Raw genomic sequence first — 17,903 nt, forward strand, 5'->3', positions numbered from 1 at the left:
ATAATCAACTTGCATCCCAATTTCGAATTCAAGAACGGTCCTCCAAATTTTCGGGCTGAAAACGGCCTCTATCTAGTCGAAATTATGACACGAAAAATCTGGATGTCACAAGTTTGTTGCTTTTTCATCTCTATATTTAGAGCGCAAAGAACAAATAGAGAAAGCAGAGGAGAAAGAACGAATGAGAAAAGAAAAAGAAGAGACGGAAAAAAGAGAAGCTGAGGGGAAAGCTGGCAAAGAGAAAACCAAAACAGCTGAGGAAATTGATCAAGAGAGAATTGAAAAGGGTGGAGGAGGTGAAAGTGATACGTCAACTACAGAGAGTATGCTTGATGAAAGTATTCGACTTGTGGATGATTATCCATCTGACCCGGTTCAATAGAATTTCTCTATCCTATTAACTTTTTAACGAGTGGTAGGTCAATGGTTGTAGAAAATTGTTGTTTCTTAATTTTTGAAAGTTTTGGTGTGGGATCTATATTGCTTGCCGCATGTCCTGTAGCATGTAGAATACGATCTGCATGGACAATTTCTTAAATGGCCTAACTTTTTTTTTTTTGGTTGAAATAAAATTTACCCATTGACTGACTGAATAATGTTACGTAGGCATCATAGCTATTGTGCCTCTGCACATGCATGTTGATTCAATGCCTTTGCCTTTCTTTTTCTTTTTCTTTTTTTCTTTTTTTCCCTAATAGTAAGCCATGCTTACAAAGTTCTGGATGCATATTAGTATGTTAACTTCCTATGCAATAAACTTCATCCCAGTTCTTTACATGTGTCCACTTTCGATAGGATTCAGAAGAAGATTTGGCAGCACTACATGATCATCTATCGACTGGAGTCCAAGATAAGGGAATTACGGCAAGTCATCAAAAGTTTAATCATGCAGTACACACAATTGATTCTCTGTAGTCAACATGATTCCAACAATCTGGACATTTGTTGTTCTGTATAGCATGCTGTGGAAGAGAAAGATGAGTTTTTAACACCGGCAAATGAGGAAGAGTCAATTGTATCATCTGAACCTATTGTTGATGCTGAAAGCAAGGTGGCTAATGGTTATATAGATGCAGAAGTACTTTTTCTCAACTCTTTTGATTTTATCACTTTAATGTGACTGCAAACCCTTAGATTTCTCTGGTTAAATCTGGTGCAATCATAAGCAAGTATTATGTTGTAGATGCTTTTTGCTTACCACAAGTACTGCCTTTGCAATGCAGCGATATGCATGAAATTTTATGTTCTCATACCAAACTTTGATTTCAGTCAATCATAGCAGAAAATGTTATGGCTTGGCGGAAGTGAATGTCTGATAGAAATCGTGTTTGGCCATAGAAATTATAGTCGTCCTCATCACCTTCATTAATGGACTCCTCTTGTCTCGTGTTTTTATGTAATATGATCCCATTCAATGCTTTGGGTATCTCGGCTTTCTCTGACATCATTCCTTGCAGATGAATTGGTTAAGCATACTCCTTTTCTGCCATTGGCAGTGTATGAAACATAATTCACATGTCATGGAAAATTCTGTTAGATTTAACTCAACATCAAAAAATATATTCTGATAACACTTTTGACTTCTAATGAAAAATGCAGCTTTTTTTTTTCAAAATTTGGCAAGAACAATCTGATTTCTCAGTGTAATTTCTATCAAGTAGATATCATAGGTTTGAGAATGAATATCTTTACTCGAGGTGTCTACATGACTGCATGTTACTTTTCTTCCTCTTGCCCAATGCAGAGCAATTTATTTTTATGGAGTTTCTGAAGTTCTTGTGGTTTTGAATTTGAAATGATCTCAGATATCTCACTTTAGCTGGCTTTTCCAGAACTCGTGAATGATTGTTTTATTACTTGTAGGGAGATGACGCATCTCAGAATGCTGAGGAATTGTCAAAGGAAGAGTTGGATCAACTTGTTGCTTCTCGTTGGACAGGGGAGAAGACAGAGAAGGAAAGTGGGGAAGACTGAGAAGTTGAGATAATAATAATGAGGAACAAAGTAGGGAGATTCCAAAAGACACGCGTGATGGTATTGATGATATATATGCGTTACAAACTGCTGACAGCGAAAAGAATGAGTATGATAACGTGGAAGATGCGTTTGATGAAGATTCTGCAGTGAACGATCATTATGATTTCAGTTCTCATTACAAAGATGGATCAGATAGTGACTCAGACGATGAATTAGACTTTGAAGTTTCGCTTTTACAGCTTCCTGTGAATTTGAATACCCTATTTTAAATCGAGAAAATATTCAGTAGTATGAGCGCGCCACGTCATCTGCTGATGTGGTGCGCATCTACCACTCAGATATCGACACGTGTCTGTAGGTGGTCAAGACTTCTGTTTTCATATTTACTTTTTATGAATCTTTCATTTATTCTTGAGTTTGTTATGCTCATAATTCTTTGAAATTCATGATGGACAGACTATAATTTGCTCGAGGAAGTGAAGAGGGTGACTGAAGCAGCTCACAGAACAAGAACTAAATTAAGCGTGCATCCTTATTTTAAGTTGCCATTTCCCCTCCAAAACCTCCGGCGTGCAGCTGCTACTAGGAGAACGAAACTCTTGTTCCTTCCAAGTGGACTGTCAAAAAGGGGCCGAAATTAGTCTCGAAATGAGCAAAGGTGTGATGTTAGAATCTTGACCTTAGAGTGGACTATATATACTATGCTATCGATTTTGAAAGATGACTACAAGTTCTGCACAATAGGTGTAGATGATTTTTGTGGTAGGCTTTATGCATTCTTCTTCTTCTGTTTATCAGTTCTTTTTTTTTGGGTGGGGTCATTCTCTTGGCTGGGGTATACAACATTAGATCAGCTGGGTCCTTCTGAAGGCATTATCTATGCAGAAGCTATACTATGGTGAGTTCATTATCATCAGAGTATGAGTTTTTCCAATTGCGTAGACCAAAATATGCTGCTATCACTGGATGCAGTATGAACAAAGATGATATACATGTGCAGTAGCCAGCAACTACGTTTTAAGGGCAAACTCAGGTTTAATGAGATCATGACGACTAAATTCAAGTTCTTTGGCCAAGATACCACCAAATTAGGAAAAACCAAACCTTTAAGCTGTTCAAACTGCACTTTCAGTGCTTTCTCCTCACTTTTCAGTTTTGACAATTCTTCCTTGTCTTTTGCAAGAGCTACTTTAGCCTGTTCCACTTCCTGTTTACATATGGCAACGCCCTCCCGGTACACAGCAATTTTTTTTTTTTCTTCAGCTCATCTCGTGTTGCTTTTCCAGCTTCCCGACATGTATTCGGGCACTTCACTTTATCACCGTATTCGTCACTCCCATCACAGCAGTCCGAGTATCATGGAGCAGGCAAAGAACATATGTTAGGAGGAAACATTAAGAGGGAGGCAGAAAAAGAATGACCACCTGCTAGTTAACCTTTGTCCAGTGGATGCTAAAATCGGGTGTTACAAGAACCGAACGATCTAGTAATTGTCAACCTATTGAGGTCGATGATGTCAGCATATAAATCTTTTATAGGACCTTAGCATTTAGTAATTGTCCAATTGACAAAAATCCTAAGCAATGAAAAGGGAAAATTAATCTAAGCATTAATTAGTATCTTATCACAATATTATGATGTTACTTAATCCACACATTCATTATCCCTTTTACTAACAATTGATCACTCTGTAGATGCCTGCATATGACGATAAGCACATCAGTCCACAGCTAATCAAGAATTTATGAAGCAATCAACTGTATCATTTCTAATTATTCAAGACGTCAGAAAAGAAAATATCATCCATTGTTGTCAAGCAATGCCTAGCCTAAAATAAGGGACATGTTACATTAAAGTTTGGGATGAATCCTTTAGCAAGAATTTTTTTAACCTTTTCTTTAAATGAACCCAAAGAATGTATTAGCAAGGTAGACCTTAAGTCATGAAATGATATTCCGGAAAAAATTAATTTTTGTACTACATTATAGCATCTTTCTTATTGACATTAGGCACTTGCTTTCCCATATCAAATTTTGTGACACGGCATGCAAAAGTTCTTTTTCCTGATATGGTACCTAGCAACTGGTGGAGGGAGAGATGAAATAAGAATGGACTGCTAAGTTTAGTGTAAAGGTGTACATAGGAAAGACAATGTTCAAAGAAAAGCAAAGATGTATAGAAGACTACACATTTTCACCTTTTTCCCTGGCTCTCTTAAAAGTAATGTTATAGGCATAAGACTAGGCTCTGGAAGTCTCCGACTGTGCTAATGTAGAGTCGACAGCTACTTTTCGAAAAACTTCGCCCTTTTACTAAAATAATATACCACCTTTCTCAGTTTTGTTTAGAGAAAGGAACAAAAAGGGTCAAAGAACATGACCTAATTTCATCTTTTTCCTTGAGGGAAAGCCTGAGAGAATGACCAGCCTTACTTGAGGTGCTTTTGAAGTCGCCACATTAGGTGCTTGCCCGTAACTCCAAGTGCTTTTGAGAACACTAGTGACACCTAAACAGAACAATTGATCTCACTTCAACTCATAAACGAGACCAAGCACTTAGTGGCTTAATGTGGCGAAGATGCTTGAACGCCTAGATTATTTTCTCTTTGCAAATTGAACCCGATGCATCGATCAACCCCCAAATAACTCAAGGTTGCAATATTAATGACTTAAGTGGCAATGGTTGAATCAAAACTAAGTCAACATGTCATTACATGTAAGTGGTTATTTATTATTTTCCCTTAACATCAATATACACACTTCATATTTATACATGGAACTCACATTACAAAAAAGAGTGTATGAAGAAACCAAGATACCTCTTTGAATCATAGATAATAGGGAACACAGGTGAGTTCTCTACTATGTGCAAGAACTTCTTCAATTTCAAATCTGACTGCAACAAAGTAGCGAAAAACAACATGGCAAAAATGATGAACTATTACATAATTCTTCATTTACAGGAAGATATCAACTAGCACACTGAATAAGCAAGTTCCAAGCATAAGATATATGTAACAAAAAAAATATGACAGTTATAAAAAGACCATTAAAAGGAGCAGCTATTGAGGGCCCACCCTATAAAATTCCATTACTTCATCAGCTTTGAAGTTCTTCACCTAATATCAGAACAGAAACTAAGGCGCGATCAGCTAACACATCAATTGCAGTTGGTAGAGAAAACAAAACAAATATATAAATGAAAGCAATCTCATGAACTCAAAAGTGGCATTGACATGCTAAGCATACTTAATTTGGAATAATTCACTTTGCGAAATAGTAATTAGATATAACATGCTAATGCATTGGAAACTACAAAATTTCCTTTTTAGTTACTTAGTAAGTCTCCTTAGAGCACCTTTAAAAAAGGGCACTTGTTAAGCATACTTATTTAATATGATTCACTTTCCAAAGAAAAATTACAAATACCACAAGAACAATCTGTGCATCCAATTGAAAACCATAAAAATTTCTTAATCAACTACTTAAGAATTGCCCCTAGAGAACAGTTAACAAAATCCTTACAAATACATAGATCTTCACTAAAGATCAGACTCATGGCACATGCATGAACAAAAAAATACAATCTTTATCATGAAACTACCTGCTTCAAGGGGACGAAACTTATACCGGAAGGTGGCAATGCCTGAGACCAAAGGAAAAGGAACAGGAGCTGGTGATACGCTGCACTTCTTGTAACATTTTATCATACTTTGCTCTAAGAAACATTTAGCCGTAGCAGATATATAACTCGTACATATTAAGAAGAAACATTTAGCTGTAGCAAATATATAACTCATCCATATTAAGCTAAACCAAATGTGCAATTCCTTGTCATGTCTGTTTTCATCTATGCTTTATCTAGTAAATGAGCACTCCTGATAGCGAAACATAATACTACGAATTTTTGGGATCAAAATAGAGTATCTCGGATATACATAGTAATACCATCCTGGGGACAAGCTCAGAGGATGACAAAACTTGAACTGGTCAAAGCTTGTCTAGCTAGCTGCAACTCCTCGAAAACATGTAATAGATGCCGAGGCAAAGTGTGGGGTAGAAAGAAGCTTCAAGAGGGAATCCTTCAGGCATTTAAATATATAGAGAGAAAAAAGGAAAGAATAGGTGAGCACAAGCTTCCGGCCCGGATAACACTCTATCATGATAAGATCCATTATGCCAAAATCTGAAAATCTTCCATTTAAGTTCTAGCTGGGCCTTAGCTTCAAGCGAGGATAGTAGGACATGTGCAGAATTCTTCATTTTAGATTCTAGTTTAGGCGATTAGTTCAAACACACACCTCATAGCTGAAGGGGCCTTCTAGCGTATCCAAGTCATGAGTCCCAACCGCAACCTTGTGTTCTTCGCCTAAAATATCAAGAGAATCCGAGCATCTCAATCCAAGCAGAACATTCCGAGGATCTAGCATAAGCACAAGCATCTGATGTATACTAAGTGGAGGGATTGGGGGGCTGGGCATCTATTACATGCAAATAAAATATCAAATTGAATATAGATCTCGAGAATGAAAACTAGTTCAAGCAACATATCTATCATCACCACTTCACCAAATTATTCAAAACGACTCAACGAGTCCTCTCTTCACATCCGTGCATTTCTCACAAATTATTCAAAGATCGAACCACACAAAGATCTCGATAGCCATCACGAGCAACATGGTCCGCGAAAGACTTTAACCCATCCGAAGACGGACACTAGCATCTTAAACCCCGAACCAAAATTCACCCACGACTCGTGAAATGGGCTCCAAACCCATCCGAAACACACAACATCTAACCGAATGCCGAATCGGCGTCGCAGCACTGTTCGCCGGAACTTCAATTTTGTAGATGACTTCCTCGTCCTCATCGGTCTCCTCTTCCCAGTGCTTCTCCTTTCGATGATCGCCTTCTCCGTCGTCCGGCCAGCACAAACAAAGAAGCCCAATCCCCTCGGCCTTTAAAAAAAGAAAAAATCCCTCCCAAAAAAAAAAAAACCAGGTCGATTTGCACGGTGGTTCGCCGGTTGGAAAGAGGGAGGGTAAAGAGAGAGAGGGAGGTCGCGGTCCTCTCGCCGATCTGTGCAGTGGTTCGTCGATTGCTCGAGGTCCTCTCGCCGGTCCCGTGCGGTGGTTCATCGGTCGAAAAAAGGGAGGGCAGAGAGAGAGGGGGAGGTCGCGGTCCTCTCGCCGGTCCGGTGCGGTGGTTCATCGGTTGCTGGCAGTGGTTCGCCGGTCGGAAAGAGGGAGGGCACAGAGAGACTTGGAGGTCGCGTCTTTCGTCGGAGAGAGAAAGAGAGGGGAGGGAAGAGTGAGAAAGGCGAGAGAGGAGAGAGAGAAAAACCCAACAAATTCGAGTGAGGAGAGCGAAAAATTTTTGAGCGGGAGGAATAAGCTGACCGTCGGTGGAGCCGAGCCGAGCCGACCAAAAATCAGCGCCTTCCCTTTTCAGCGGGTCCCGCTCGGGGACACGTGCCGGTATTTCATTGGTTAGTGCGCACCAGGTCAGTAGAGGACGTGGCGCGCACTAACCACTAAATGTTTTCTCGGAAGTTAGTCAATCCGAAATTTTTTCAAAATGGCGCCTGACACGAGGACATGTGTCGTCCTTCGAGCGCCTTCTTGTTTGCCAGGCTGGAACGTCTCACATACCTGAGAAAATATTCTCCAGGAGGTACCTCTTATTTTCCTCCTCGTCATCCAAGTAAAGCTTGTACTTTTTGTTCCCCAGACTGCGCGGGTCTCCAGGTAGAAAGGGTCCAGGAAAACACCACCAACGATTCATCATTGCTATCCCTCCATCATCCTCGTAAGAACTCGGTGGAGAATCTAGATCAAATTCGATCAGTCTGTTTTCGAGCATATGTGAACTCTCTTGCAAGTTATTTAGTTGATCCATTTCGATTGGGTTGTCTCCATGCACATGTGAACTCTCGACTTCTAGATCTGTTGAGTCATGACCAACCTCGTAAAGGAAAACTGGATCAATTAACTTATTGTCTCGGAGCGTAGCTTTTAAATCATCCTCTAATTGCTTGCATATTATTCGAAATCCCCACTTTTTCATGTCCTTACCCTTGCTCTCTAATTCAAGGTTGAATTGTGCATAACTCCCATCAATTTGATCAAAATGGACTGCTCCCCATAAGTCAGATGGTGCAGAATAGTTTATGAGGATGCCACATGGATCCAATCTATAGAGCCTTTCGATGGAAGCGTAGCGTTTGCCATTAAAATATCGGCGAAAGAGTATGCAATGATCGCCTTCATTGTTACATACGCCACAGAAGATCAATCCAAGAAACTTGTCATATAAATCCTTTGAAGCCATGAAAGATACAAAACCATCTTCAACTGGTTGAAGCCACTTTGGCATCTCTCCTTTAGGGAGAACAAAAGTAGTGCGAGGAAAATTCTGTTACAAAAATAGACCGTTAGAAAGCACCATAGAAGAATTCAATTTGAGTTTAGTAAGTAATCCTAGTGAATAAAGAGTTCCGTAAATGAGGATGGATCCATTGATCCCAGCTTGCATTAAGATAGAAGTCTCATGTGATAAAAATCATTCCCATAAAAACTATGCTAGCCACCTTCACTACGTAAATATTAGTGTAGGATCACTTTATATTCGTTTGGTTTTCTCAAACCTCTGATTTTGCATTTTCAGCTATTGCAATATAAAAGCACAGATTGTTTTGAACATATTCTCCACACCGATATGTGTGCACACGAGAGAGAAATCTGACCTCGGCAATTGAAAGGTGTCAACCACGGTCAATCCTCGATGGACCCACTCGATCAATTGAAGTTAAATGTCCATTTCTTTGTAGAGATTCGCACCCATTCGCGAGCAGTAAATCTAAAAATGGCGGAAGCTTGGGAATCTCTTGTAATTGATGACAATAACTAATTGACAATATAGACAAACGATCACGCTTACGGATGGATATAGGGAGACTAGTAATATTGTTCCCCGATAGAATTAAGTTTTCCAACAAGGAAAACAAGAAAGATCCTCAAGAAACTCTACCTCGGACAGATTACAATTGCGAAGGTCTAAGAATTTTAAATTTGAAAGTCCAACCTTCATGCACGGATTAGCTGAATCCGTGAGGTTTGGAAACACGATTGGGCCAAAAGCAGATTTGAAGCTTTGAAGATTTTGTAACTTGTAAATATTAGACGGAATGCTTACTGAGTTTTTGCAAATATCTAAGAGCATTATCTTTAGAGAGACAAGATTTTCTATTGATGTAGGAAGTTCTTTAATAGCAGTATGTAGTATGTAAAGTCTTTTCAGGCATCGGAGTTCATGTGGGATATCGGGAAATCTTTCAAATTTTGAGCAAACAGAAAAGTTGAGATCTTGAAGATTTTTTGACTTGAGCACATTTGGAAAAACACGAAGTTCGTGGCACCATTTAAAATGCAAGACTTGGAGCCTGTCATGATTTGCAATCGACTCGTGGGCTTCTACCAAGTTTTTGCAATTCCAGAGTTTCAATTCTTCAAGATTTGGAGCACATGAGAGGTTGGGCGTAATAACGAGCGACTCGCAGTCACTCAATTTAACGTACTTCAATTGTTTGAAGTCCTGCAAAACAACAAAACCAACTACCATAAACATTATGAAAGGGAAAAAGGGTATCCTTATAACGCCGTTGCCGCTTCTAAGAATTTTCATCCTTAGGCCACAATTCTCTTCATGTGGATGGAACCAAGAATCATAGTTAGATCAGGCAACTTGGAACCTACTATTTAGGGTTCTAAGTAAATTTCTAAACCTACTAATAACTTTTCATTCAACGTTACTATATATATATATAGTATCGAGAAATTACTAAACCCTTAGAAACTTTACCGGTAAATACAAATTTTTATGTGTCTACAGTAAAGCTCACATTCATGAGCGAGTTTTACCTAATGATTTAGTTTTTATAATCACATTAGCGAATAAGAGATAACCCTTATCATTTCATTTTTAGATATTATTTTAAATAGTTATATAATATCTACAAAAATACACAATATTAAAAAGAAATCACAAATAAATTTTTAGACAATCATCAAAACAGTTAGGCATAACATGATAGACCAGTAAAAGATATATCATGATTATTAGAAAGTCACTCGTTGGTTTTACAAACAATGGGATGCTATATATCAAACAAAAACTAATCCTAGCAAGTAATAACATCGTACCATTTAATGTTTGATGCAGTAAATATGACATGATTCTTTTCATATATATATTTCAGACAATTACATTTTGTATTTAAGAATTGCACGTTACCAAACATGGAAAAAAGACAATTCCTGTTACATTTCGTATTAAGGGCTAGTTAGTTTAAATTTCTAAATTACTCCGATATTGTCAAAGACAATTCCTGTTACTTTATAGTTGATGGAGATAATTTATATCACCTTATAATTGGTGAGAACAAATATTGAATTATTAAGGATTGCCAAAAGTTTTTGAATGAATTAGTTATAATTTATATCACCTTATAATTGGTGACAATTCCTGGTGGCATGCCCCTACGGGATCACTTATATTGAATTAGTGGTACATGCATTACTAGCAAGATGTTTAATAAATATTTAATTACGGGTACTTAGAAATGCTACTCCTTCAGAACTGATTTGAACAAATAATGATGTATATTTTTATAGAACGGTGCAGGACAAATGCCGCCCTTTACAACATACATTGGAAAGCCTCCATGACTTGGAGACTACGTGGCCTCTAAGGTTATTTTGAAAGTGAGATATTATGATCAATATATATGACCAACCACATTTAAATTAAATGCTTGACCATTTAACAAGCTATTCCTTGGGCGTTTTTACTTTTGTATATATGTCAACGGGTTAATTCGTCATGTTTTTGTTTCCCTTTATCTGACCATTATACAATTATTTTTTGTATATAAAAATGTCTATATGTAAACTAGTGACATAGTTAGAATTAGGCAAAATAGTTTATATTAGCATATTTGCATTTTGAATTTCTTCCCTAGGTAGATTTGATTTTGAAATAAAACTACATCGATAGTTTGAGATATTAGGTTTAGAAAGTCTTTGTCTTTCTATATATAATAAAAACCTTCTACTTGTGAGGGATTTTAACCTCTTTTTCATTCCTTCCATCCATGATCTTCAGTTGCTCATTTCACAAATATATTACCCATGGACAAATGCACGAAATCGGTTATTTTATTTTATCTCTCACATATTTCATTATATTAAAAATTGAATTTAATCATGATTCAATGGCCTTCATAAGAAAATTCAATTTTTTTTTTCTTTCTGCATATAATAATAGAATTTGTTTGTATCGTGTATTTTACCCGCAAAATGTTTTCATTGCGGATTTCTTATAAAGATGTTTTACTTAATTTTTCAATGCCAATTATGCTATACGTTATTTCCAACGCAAGTAGTTAACGACATTCTGCAAGAAAATAGAGTAGTGGTTTCTAAAATAGAGGAACACCATTTCCTTAGGGATACTAGTGCATACAATACGCAAACATCCATACAAATGAAGTAGATAATAAAAAGGTCCATGTAGATAAATGCTCACCTTACTAATTGACGATGTGGACAAACGATCACGCTTGATGGATATAGAAAGGCTAGTAATAATGTTCCCCGACAGAATTAAGATTTTCAACAAGGGGAAACAAGAAAGATCCTCAAGAAACTCTACTTGGGATAGATTACAATTTAAAGGATTTGACACATATGAATTTGGAAGTCCAATCTTCATGCATGGATCAGTTGAATTCCAGAGGTTTGGAAACACGATTCGGCGGAGAAAAGATTTGAACCATTGAAGTTTTTGTAACTCGTAATTGTTAGATGGACGACTTATAGGGTTTTCGCCCATGTGTAAATGTATTTTCTCTAGAGAGACAAGATTTTTTATTGATGTAGGAAGTTCTTTCAAAGCATTATGTCGTATGGAAAGTTTTTTTAGGCCTCTGAGTTCATCTGGAATATCAGGGAATCTTTCCAATTTTGGGCAATTGGAAAGTTTGAGATCTTGAAGAGTTTTTGACTTGAGCACATTCGGAAAAACACAAAGTTCAGGGCACCATTTAAAATGCAAGACCTGGAGCTTGTCATGATATGCAATCGACTCATGGGCTTCTACCAAGTTATTGCAATTCCAAAGTTTCATTTCTTCGAGATTTGGATTACATGAGATGTCGGGTGTACTAACGAGCGACTCGCAATCACGCAATTCAATGTACCTCAATTGTTGGAAGTCCTGCAAAAACAACAAAACCAACTACCATAAACATTCTGAAAGGGAAAGAAGGGTATTTGTATAATGCTGCTGCCACTTTTAATGATTTTCATCCTTAGGCGACAATTCTCTTCATGATAAAGGAGGCAAGGAGCATCGTTAGATCAGGCAACTTGAAACCTACTATATAGGTTCTAAGTAAATTTCTTAACCTATTAATAACTTTTCATTCAAAGTTATCATATATATGGTATTGAGAAATTACTAAATCCTTTGAAACTTTACCAATAAATACAAGTTTTTATGTATATACAGTAAAGCCTACGCGAGATTAAGTCATATGGCACGCTCACAAGTGAGTTCTACCTAGCAATTTAGTTTTTATGATCACATTAGCGAATAAGAGACAACTCTTATCATTTTATTTTTAGATATTATTTTAAAGAGTTATATAATATATAATACACAAAATTAAAAAGATTTCAAATAAATTATTCTAGACAATCATCAAAACAGTTAGATATAATATGATACTCCATACTTGACCGATAAAGATATATTGTGATTACTAGAAAATTAAACGTCGGTTTACAAACAAAGAAATACTATATATCAAACAAAAAATAATTCTAGCAAACAACAAAATCATACCACATGATGTTTTGATACATTAACTATGACAATTCTTTTTATATATATTTCAGATAATTACATTTCGTATTAAAGAATTGTGCGTTAACAAACATGGAAAAAAATTTAAGGGCTAGTTAATTTAAATTTCTAAATTTCTTTGATATGATCAAAAACAACTCCTATTACTATAATTTAAATTTCTAAATTTCTAATTTATATCACCATATAATTGGGGAGAACAAATATTGAATTAAGGATTACCAAAAGTTTTTGAATGAATCAGTTATAGTTTATATCACCTTATAATTGGTGACAATTCCTGGTGGCATGCCCCTACGGAATCACTTATATCGAATTATTTGTACACGCATTACTAGCAAGATGACTAATAGATATTTAATTACATGCACTTAGAAATGCTGCTCCTTCATAACTGATTTGAGCAATTAATGATGCCTTTTTTACAGCACAGTGCAGGACAAATCCCACCCTTTACGACATATATTGAATAAGCCTCCATAACTTGGAGACTACGTGGCCTCTAAGGTTATTTTGAATGCGACATATTGTGATTAAGTTATCCGACCAATCACATCTAAATCAAATTCTTGACCATTCAGCCGGCTATTCCTTGGGTGTATTTTCTTTTGTATATATGACAATGGGTTGGTTCATCATGTTTTTGTTTCCTTTTATTTGATCATTAGACAATCCTTTTTTGTATATGAAATTGTTCATATGTAAACTAGTGACATAGTTCGAATTTGGTGAAATGGCTTATACCAGCATATTTGCATTTCGAATTTCTTCCCTAGGTAGATTCGATTTTGAAATAAAACTACATCAATAGTTAGAGACAAGTATTTGAGATTTATCTACATACATACATACATACATACATACATACATACATACATACATACATACATACATACATACATACATACATACATATGTATGTATATATTTGTCCTTGTACATAACGTAATAAAAGCCTTCTAATTGTGAGGGATTTCAACCTCTTTTTTATTCCTTCCATTCATGAGCCTCAATTGCTTATTTTACAGATATAATACCCATGGACAACTACATGAAATTGGTTATTTTATTTTATCTCTCACATATTTCAATCTATTAAAATTTGGATTTACTCATGATCCAATGACCTTCATAAAAAAATTTCAAATCTGCTCTTTCTCCATATTATAATAAAATTTCTTTGTATTGTGTATTTTATCAGCAAAATGTTTCCATTGGATATTCCTAGTAAAGTTGTTTCCCTTAGTTTTTCAAATGCTAGTTTGCTGCACGTTATTTCCAACCCAAGTAGTTAACATCATTTTGAAAGAAAATAGAGAAGTGGCTTCTAAAATAGTGGAACACCATTTCCGTACGAATAATAGTACATCAAACACACATATGCCCATACAAATGAAGTAGGATAATAAAACAATCTATGTAGATAAATGCTCACCTTAAAGTGTTTTACGACTTCTGTGATAGTGCCTTTCCTCATAACAATACTTACTAATTTCTTTTGACCAGAAGGAAATTTTGGAATCCAAGGACCACTTCCATCAAATTCCATCCATCTTAGCTGATTAGGAAGACATATAGGGCCATGGAAAGAAATATGAACATTGCGTAGGATGAGCAATCTCAACTTTCTCATTTTTGGAAAAGCATTAGGATGGATACTTAGCTCTTTCAGCTCCAGCTCAGGTAGCTCTTTCAGCTTAGGTGGCTCCAACACAATGGCTTTTACAGCACAATCTCCCTAAATATACAAGAGTGTTTGAACTTATGCATTTTCAATAATTAGAGTAAAAAATAAGGAGCAATATTTTGGTCATGTTCGCAAGTCTTACCACATCACTTGACAAAGCATCGGCAATATCATCATATCGCCATAGTCTGCTGCGACTTCTGGGATCATCGCGACATTCTTGTCTCACAATATCCATACCCATCGATTGAATCAAGTCATGCATTTGTAGTATTCCATAGTCAATGCTTATCAAGGACCTCTCAATGAGTATATCGAGTCCCGCGGTTGTCTCAAGATCGCAACTATCGAGGACTTTCTTTATGTACTCACTATCATTCCACTTAAAAAAGCAGGCAACGTCGAGAAAAATCTCTTGCTCATTTTCCTCTAGTCCATCATAACTTATTTTGAGAACATCGTTAATGGTTTTGTTGGGAATCCTAGAAACTTTCGTCAGTGTACTTTCCCATACATCTTCTCTTTTACCACGTAAGCAGGAACCGAGAACCTCAAGTGCTAAAGGAAGTCCTCCAGCATGATTCAGAACACTATTCACCAAATTTGTCATGATTTCTGATTTTTGGAGTGTCAGAAAAGCATGATTGCTAAGCAGCTCACAAGCTTCATGGTAACTCAGTGGTTTAACTTCATACACATGATCTTGATCAATTCCATAACAAGTTAGCAAATGTTTGTCTCTTGTAGTAACAATGATCCTACTTCCATTACCAAAACATTTGCCTTCTCCTGCTAAAGCATGTAACTGGTGCAATTCATCCACATCATCAAGGACAAGGAGAACTTTTTTGTGACGAAGTCTATGTTGTATGATATTGATACCTCTATTAGCATTGGTCACTACCAATCCATTTTGTGATGATAAAACATCGGATAGTAATTTGTTTTGCAATGGAACTAAATCTTGGAATCTTTCGAAGCTTCTCGAACATTTTCAAGAAAACATGAACTGTCAAATTGTCTAAACACAGAATTGTAAAGAACTTTTTGCTAACGTTGTTTTCCCTATCCCTCCTTGTCCCCATAACCCCACCATGACAACATCATTATCAGACGCAAGGTTTAACATCTCTTTCAACTTAACAACTGGAGACTTTATCCCAACTAGATGCTTAGTAACATACAACGGTGTTAGGTTAAGGTGAGTGGAAATCTCCTTCACAATTTGCAGTATAAGCTTTGACTCATCTCTGTCAAAAATATAAAAAAAAGGTTGGATCATAGTTTGAGCAATTTGAATAAGCAAATAACAAGCAATCATAAGCTAACGATGAAAAAATACATCATCACATTTTCAAATAATCACAGCCAAAACAAAAAAATTTCTCACTGAGTCAAATTAGAAAACCAATTGAAACAACCATTATGGGGTTCAACTTTTGGTCAGCCAAGTAATTCATGCTTTGTTGATTTATATATGATGATTTACTTACTTTTCCTTTTGACTGCTATATGTAATATATTTATACACTTCATCAAAAAGAGCTATTTAGGACTTTAAACGGTGGTTAAAATTTTGATTCGAAAACTATTAAATACCTAAAGCACAATCTTATTGCCTTACATGGCTTGTACACACTAATTATCCGTTGCTGCGAACTTTCTTACTTCATTCAAAGAAATAGGTTTAAGTGCAATAACGCCACTTAACATTTTCTCCATTGGTAGATCAAGTTTTAACATTTTATGCTACAGTTATCTGTGTGTCTTTTTTTTATTTTATTTGAATGCAATCAATCTTTTTTTTTCGACAAAGTCTATACATAACTTACTTTTACCAAAGAAAAAAAAACAATCTTTATACTTACTTGTAAAGATCAGCTTCTTACACAAAAATTGAGCTACTTAGAACTTACTCATCATTCAAATGCCACCCGGACAAGTTACCAGCATCAAAAAGAACTTTTTTCCATTTCTTCACTTTCTCTGAATCCTTTCCGAACTTATCCTCATGCTTATTCAAAGCTTTCCTATAACTCTCTCTCCCCTCTCTCACTTCTCTTGGGTCCACTTTGTAAAACACCGGTAGAACGGTGAGGTCCTTTTGCTCCTTGCACTCCATAATCTTCGCCATCTCTTCCAAGCACCACCATGAGGAAGCGTAGTCCTCGGAAAAAATGATGATTGCAATGCACGATTCATCAATGGCCTTCATAAGAGTAGCCGATATTTGGTCTCCCTTTCTCAATTCCTCGCTATCCCGGAAAGTGTATATTCCATTCTGATCTAAAGCTTGGTAGAGATGGCTAAGGAAGCTCTTACGCACATCTGTGCCTCTGAAACTCAAGAAGACGTCGTAAATACTTTTGGATTTCGGCGAAGAAGCCATCATATGATGGATTTTAACAAACAACAATGAGTATTAGCTGAAGGTTTGAAATTGTGCTTTCAGGTAGGTTGTTCAATACTTGTTCTTCTTGTTGATTTATTCTTATACTAGAGGACAGAGATGCACGACTTCTTTTAGAACTTTGGTAAATGATGGTGATGGACCAAGTTATCTAATAGGTGTGAACACGTGGACTCATATTTACCAAAGACTGCGTATCACCGCATTATTTGAATTTGCTGATTGACACAAGCTTCTCTATGGCCGACAAAATTATTGCACGGACGAAACTCTAGGGTGGAAGATTCTTGTGATCTAGGTCATAGGCTCACTCATGAAAACAATTCTGGTGGTCTTCCTCGAAATTTCATCCCAATCTTCGAAGAAGTAGTTTTTGTCCTTGTTGTATAATAATTTACCACAAGACCACTCAAGAGATATATAATTACACACAACTTTGGAAAAAAAAATGGTACGAGCTTTAATAATGGTACAACTTTGGAAAAACATGGTGCTTAAGTATGGACTATGATATAATAGGTGCGAACACCTGGACTTATTTCACCACCGCGTTACTTGGATTTGTCTGATTGACACGAGCTTCTTCGCGGCTGAAAAAAGAAGTGGAGACTCACCAACCAGAAAAAACTTTGCTCGCTTCCTTGAAATTACATCCCCAACTACGAGTGATTTCTTCTTCACTAAGGAGTAATTTAACACATGACTACTCAGGTAACATATAATACATGTGACAACAACAATACTTTCTAATGCTTAGATAATCACAACATTACTCTCCAAATGTCAAAAGAGTCCGTTTTTTAAAAGTTTATACCTCTAACATTGCGTTGATATATAAATTTTTGCTTGTAGTCCTTTCATTCATTTCATGAGAAAAGTTGATAGTGGTGCTACTAGATCCTTA

The 17,903-nt window shown here is 36.4% G+C and overlaps 4 protein-coding genes and 1 long non-coding RNA gene across 6 annotated transcripts; all 5 read right to left on the bottom strand.

Moving 5' to 3' along the window:
• Nucleotides 1-2,351: 2,351 nt before the first annotated feature.
• LOC120293132 lies at nt 2,352-3,322 on the bottom strand. Its single transcript, XR_005550825.1, has 2 exons — nt 3,082-3,322; nt 2,352-2,594 (listed from the first exon to the last, which is right to left on the bottom strand). It is a non-coding gene; the product is annotated as an uncharacterized LOC120293132 (long non-coding RNA).
• A 1,135-nt stretch (nt 3,323-4,457) lies between these two features.
• LOC120293129 (phenylalanine--tRNA ligase beta subunit, cytoplasmic-like) lies at nt 4,458-6,544 on the bottom strand. 2 transcript variants are annotated; one of them, XM_039311935.1, is made up of 5 exons: nt 6,278-6,544; nt 5,581-5,622; nt 5,054-5,095; nt 4,796-4,872; nt 4,458-4,483 (listed from the first exon to the last, which is right to left on the bottom strand). In XM_039311935.1, the coding sequence occupies exons 1-5, from the start codon at nt 6,455-6,457 to the stop codon at nt 4,474-4,476; spliced, it is 351 nt and encodes a 116-aa protein (XP_039167869.1). In that variant the 5' UTR covers nt 6,458-6,544; the 3' UTR covers nt 4,458-4,473. The 2 variants fall into 2 exon arrangements, with proteins under 2 accessions (XP_039167869.1, XP_039167868.1); XM_039311934.1 differs by lacking the exon at nt 4,458-4,483 and having other exon boundaries at nt 4,557-4,872.
• A 978-nt stretch (nt 6,545-7,522) lies between these two features.
• LOC104446647 lies at nt 7,523-8,754 on the bottom strand. Its single transcript, XM_039311932.1, has 2 exons — nt 8,722-8,754; nt 7,523-8,390 (listed from the first exon to the last, which is right to left on the bottom strand). Exon 2 carries the CDS (start codon nt 8,349-8,351, stop codon nt 7,620-7,622), a length of 732 nt encoding a protein of 243 aa, XP_039167866.1. The 5' UTR covers nt 8,352-8,390; nt 8,722-8,754; the 3' UTR covers nt 7,523-7,619.
• Nucleotides 8,755-8,957: 203 nt separating this feature from the next.
• Nucleotides 8,958-15,525, bottom strand: LOC104447005 (disease resistance protein RPV1-like). Its single transcript, XM_039313633.1, has 4 exons — nt 14,732-15,525; nt 14,338-14,640; nt 11,562-12,251; nt 8,958-9,569 (listed from the first exon to the last, which is right to left on the bottom strand). The coding sequence occupies exons 1-4, from the start codon at nt 15,197-15,199 to the stop codon at nt 8,958-8,960; spliced, it is 2,073 nt and encodes a 690-aa protein (XP_039169567.1). The 5' UTR covers nt 15,200-15,525.
• Nucleotides 15,526-15,557: 32 nt separating this feature from the next.
• LOC120293128 (TMV resistance protein N-like) lies at nt 15,558-17,376 on the bottom strand. The gene is made up of 2 exons (XM_039311933.1): nt 16,506-17,376; nt 15,558-15,839 (listed from the first exon to the last, which is right to left on the bottom strand). Exons 1-2 carry the CDS (start codon nt 16,979-16,981, stop codon nt 15,611-15,613), a joined length of 705 nt encoding a protein of 234 aa, XP_039167867.1. The 5' UTR covers nt 16,982-17,376; the 3' UTR covers nt 15,558-15,610.
• Between the last annotated feature and the right edge of the window lie 527 nt (nt 17,377-17,903).

Source organism: Eucalyptus grandis, chromosome 5 (genome assembly GCF_016545825.1).
Source record: "Eucalyptus grandis isolate ANBG69807.140 chromosome 5, ASM1654582v1, whole genome shotgun sequence".
NCBI lineage: Eukaryota > Viridiplantae > Streptophyta > Magnoliopsida > Myrtales > Myrtaceae > Eucalyptus > Eucalyptus grandis.

Coding starts and splice junctions, on each gene's coding strand:
- LOC104446647 (XM_039311932.1), bottom strand. CDS start 8,351: ATGCCAAAGTGGCTTCAACCAGTTGAAGATGGTTTTGTATCTTTCATG.
- LOC120293129 (XM_039311934.1), bottom strand. CDS start 6,457: ATGCCCAGCCCCCCAATCCCTCCACTTAGTATACATCAGATGCTTGTG. Junction 5,096..5,580: donor GTTTCGTCCCCTTGAAGCAG/GTAGTTTCATGA, acceptor TTCTGATATTAG/GTGAAGAACTTCAAAGCTGA. Junction 4,873..5,053: donor AAGTAATGGAATTTTATAGG/GTGGGCCCTCAA, acceptor ACTTTGTTGCAG/TCAGATTTGAAATTGAAGAA.
- LOC104447005 (XM_039313633.1), bottom strand. CDS start 15,199: ATGACAAATTTGGTGAATAGTGTTCTGAATCATGCTGGAGGACTTCCT. Junction 12,252..14,337: donor AAGTCGTAAAACACTTTAAG/GTGAGCATTTAT, acceptor TTGTTTTTGCAG/GACTTCCAACAATTGAGGTA. Junction 9,570..11,561: donor CCACATCGTCAATTAGTAAG/GTGAGCATTTAT, acceptor GTTGTTTTGCAG/GACTTCAAACAATTGAAGTA.
- LOC120293128 (XM_039311933.1), bottom strand. CDS start 16,981: ATGATGGCTTCTTCGCCGAAATCCAAAAGTATTTACGACGTCTTCTTG. Junction 15,840..16,505: donor GGGTGGCATTTGAATGATGA/GTAAGTTCTAAG, acceptor TATTTTTGACAG/AGATGAGTCAAAGCTTATAC.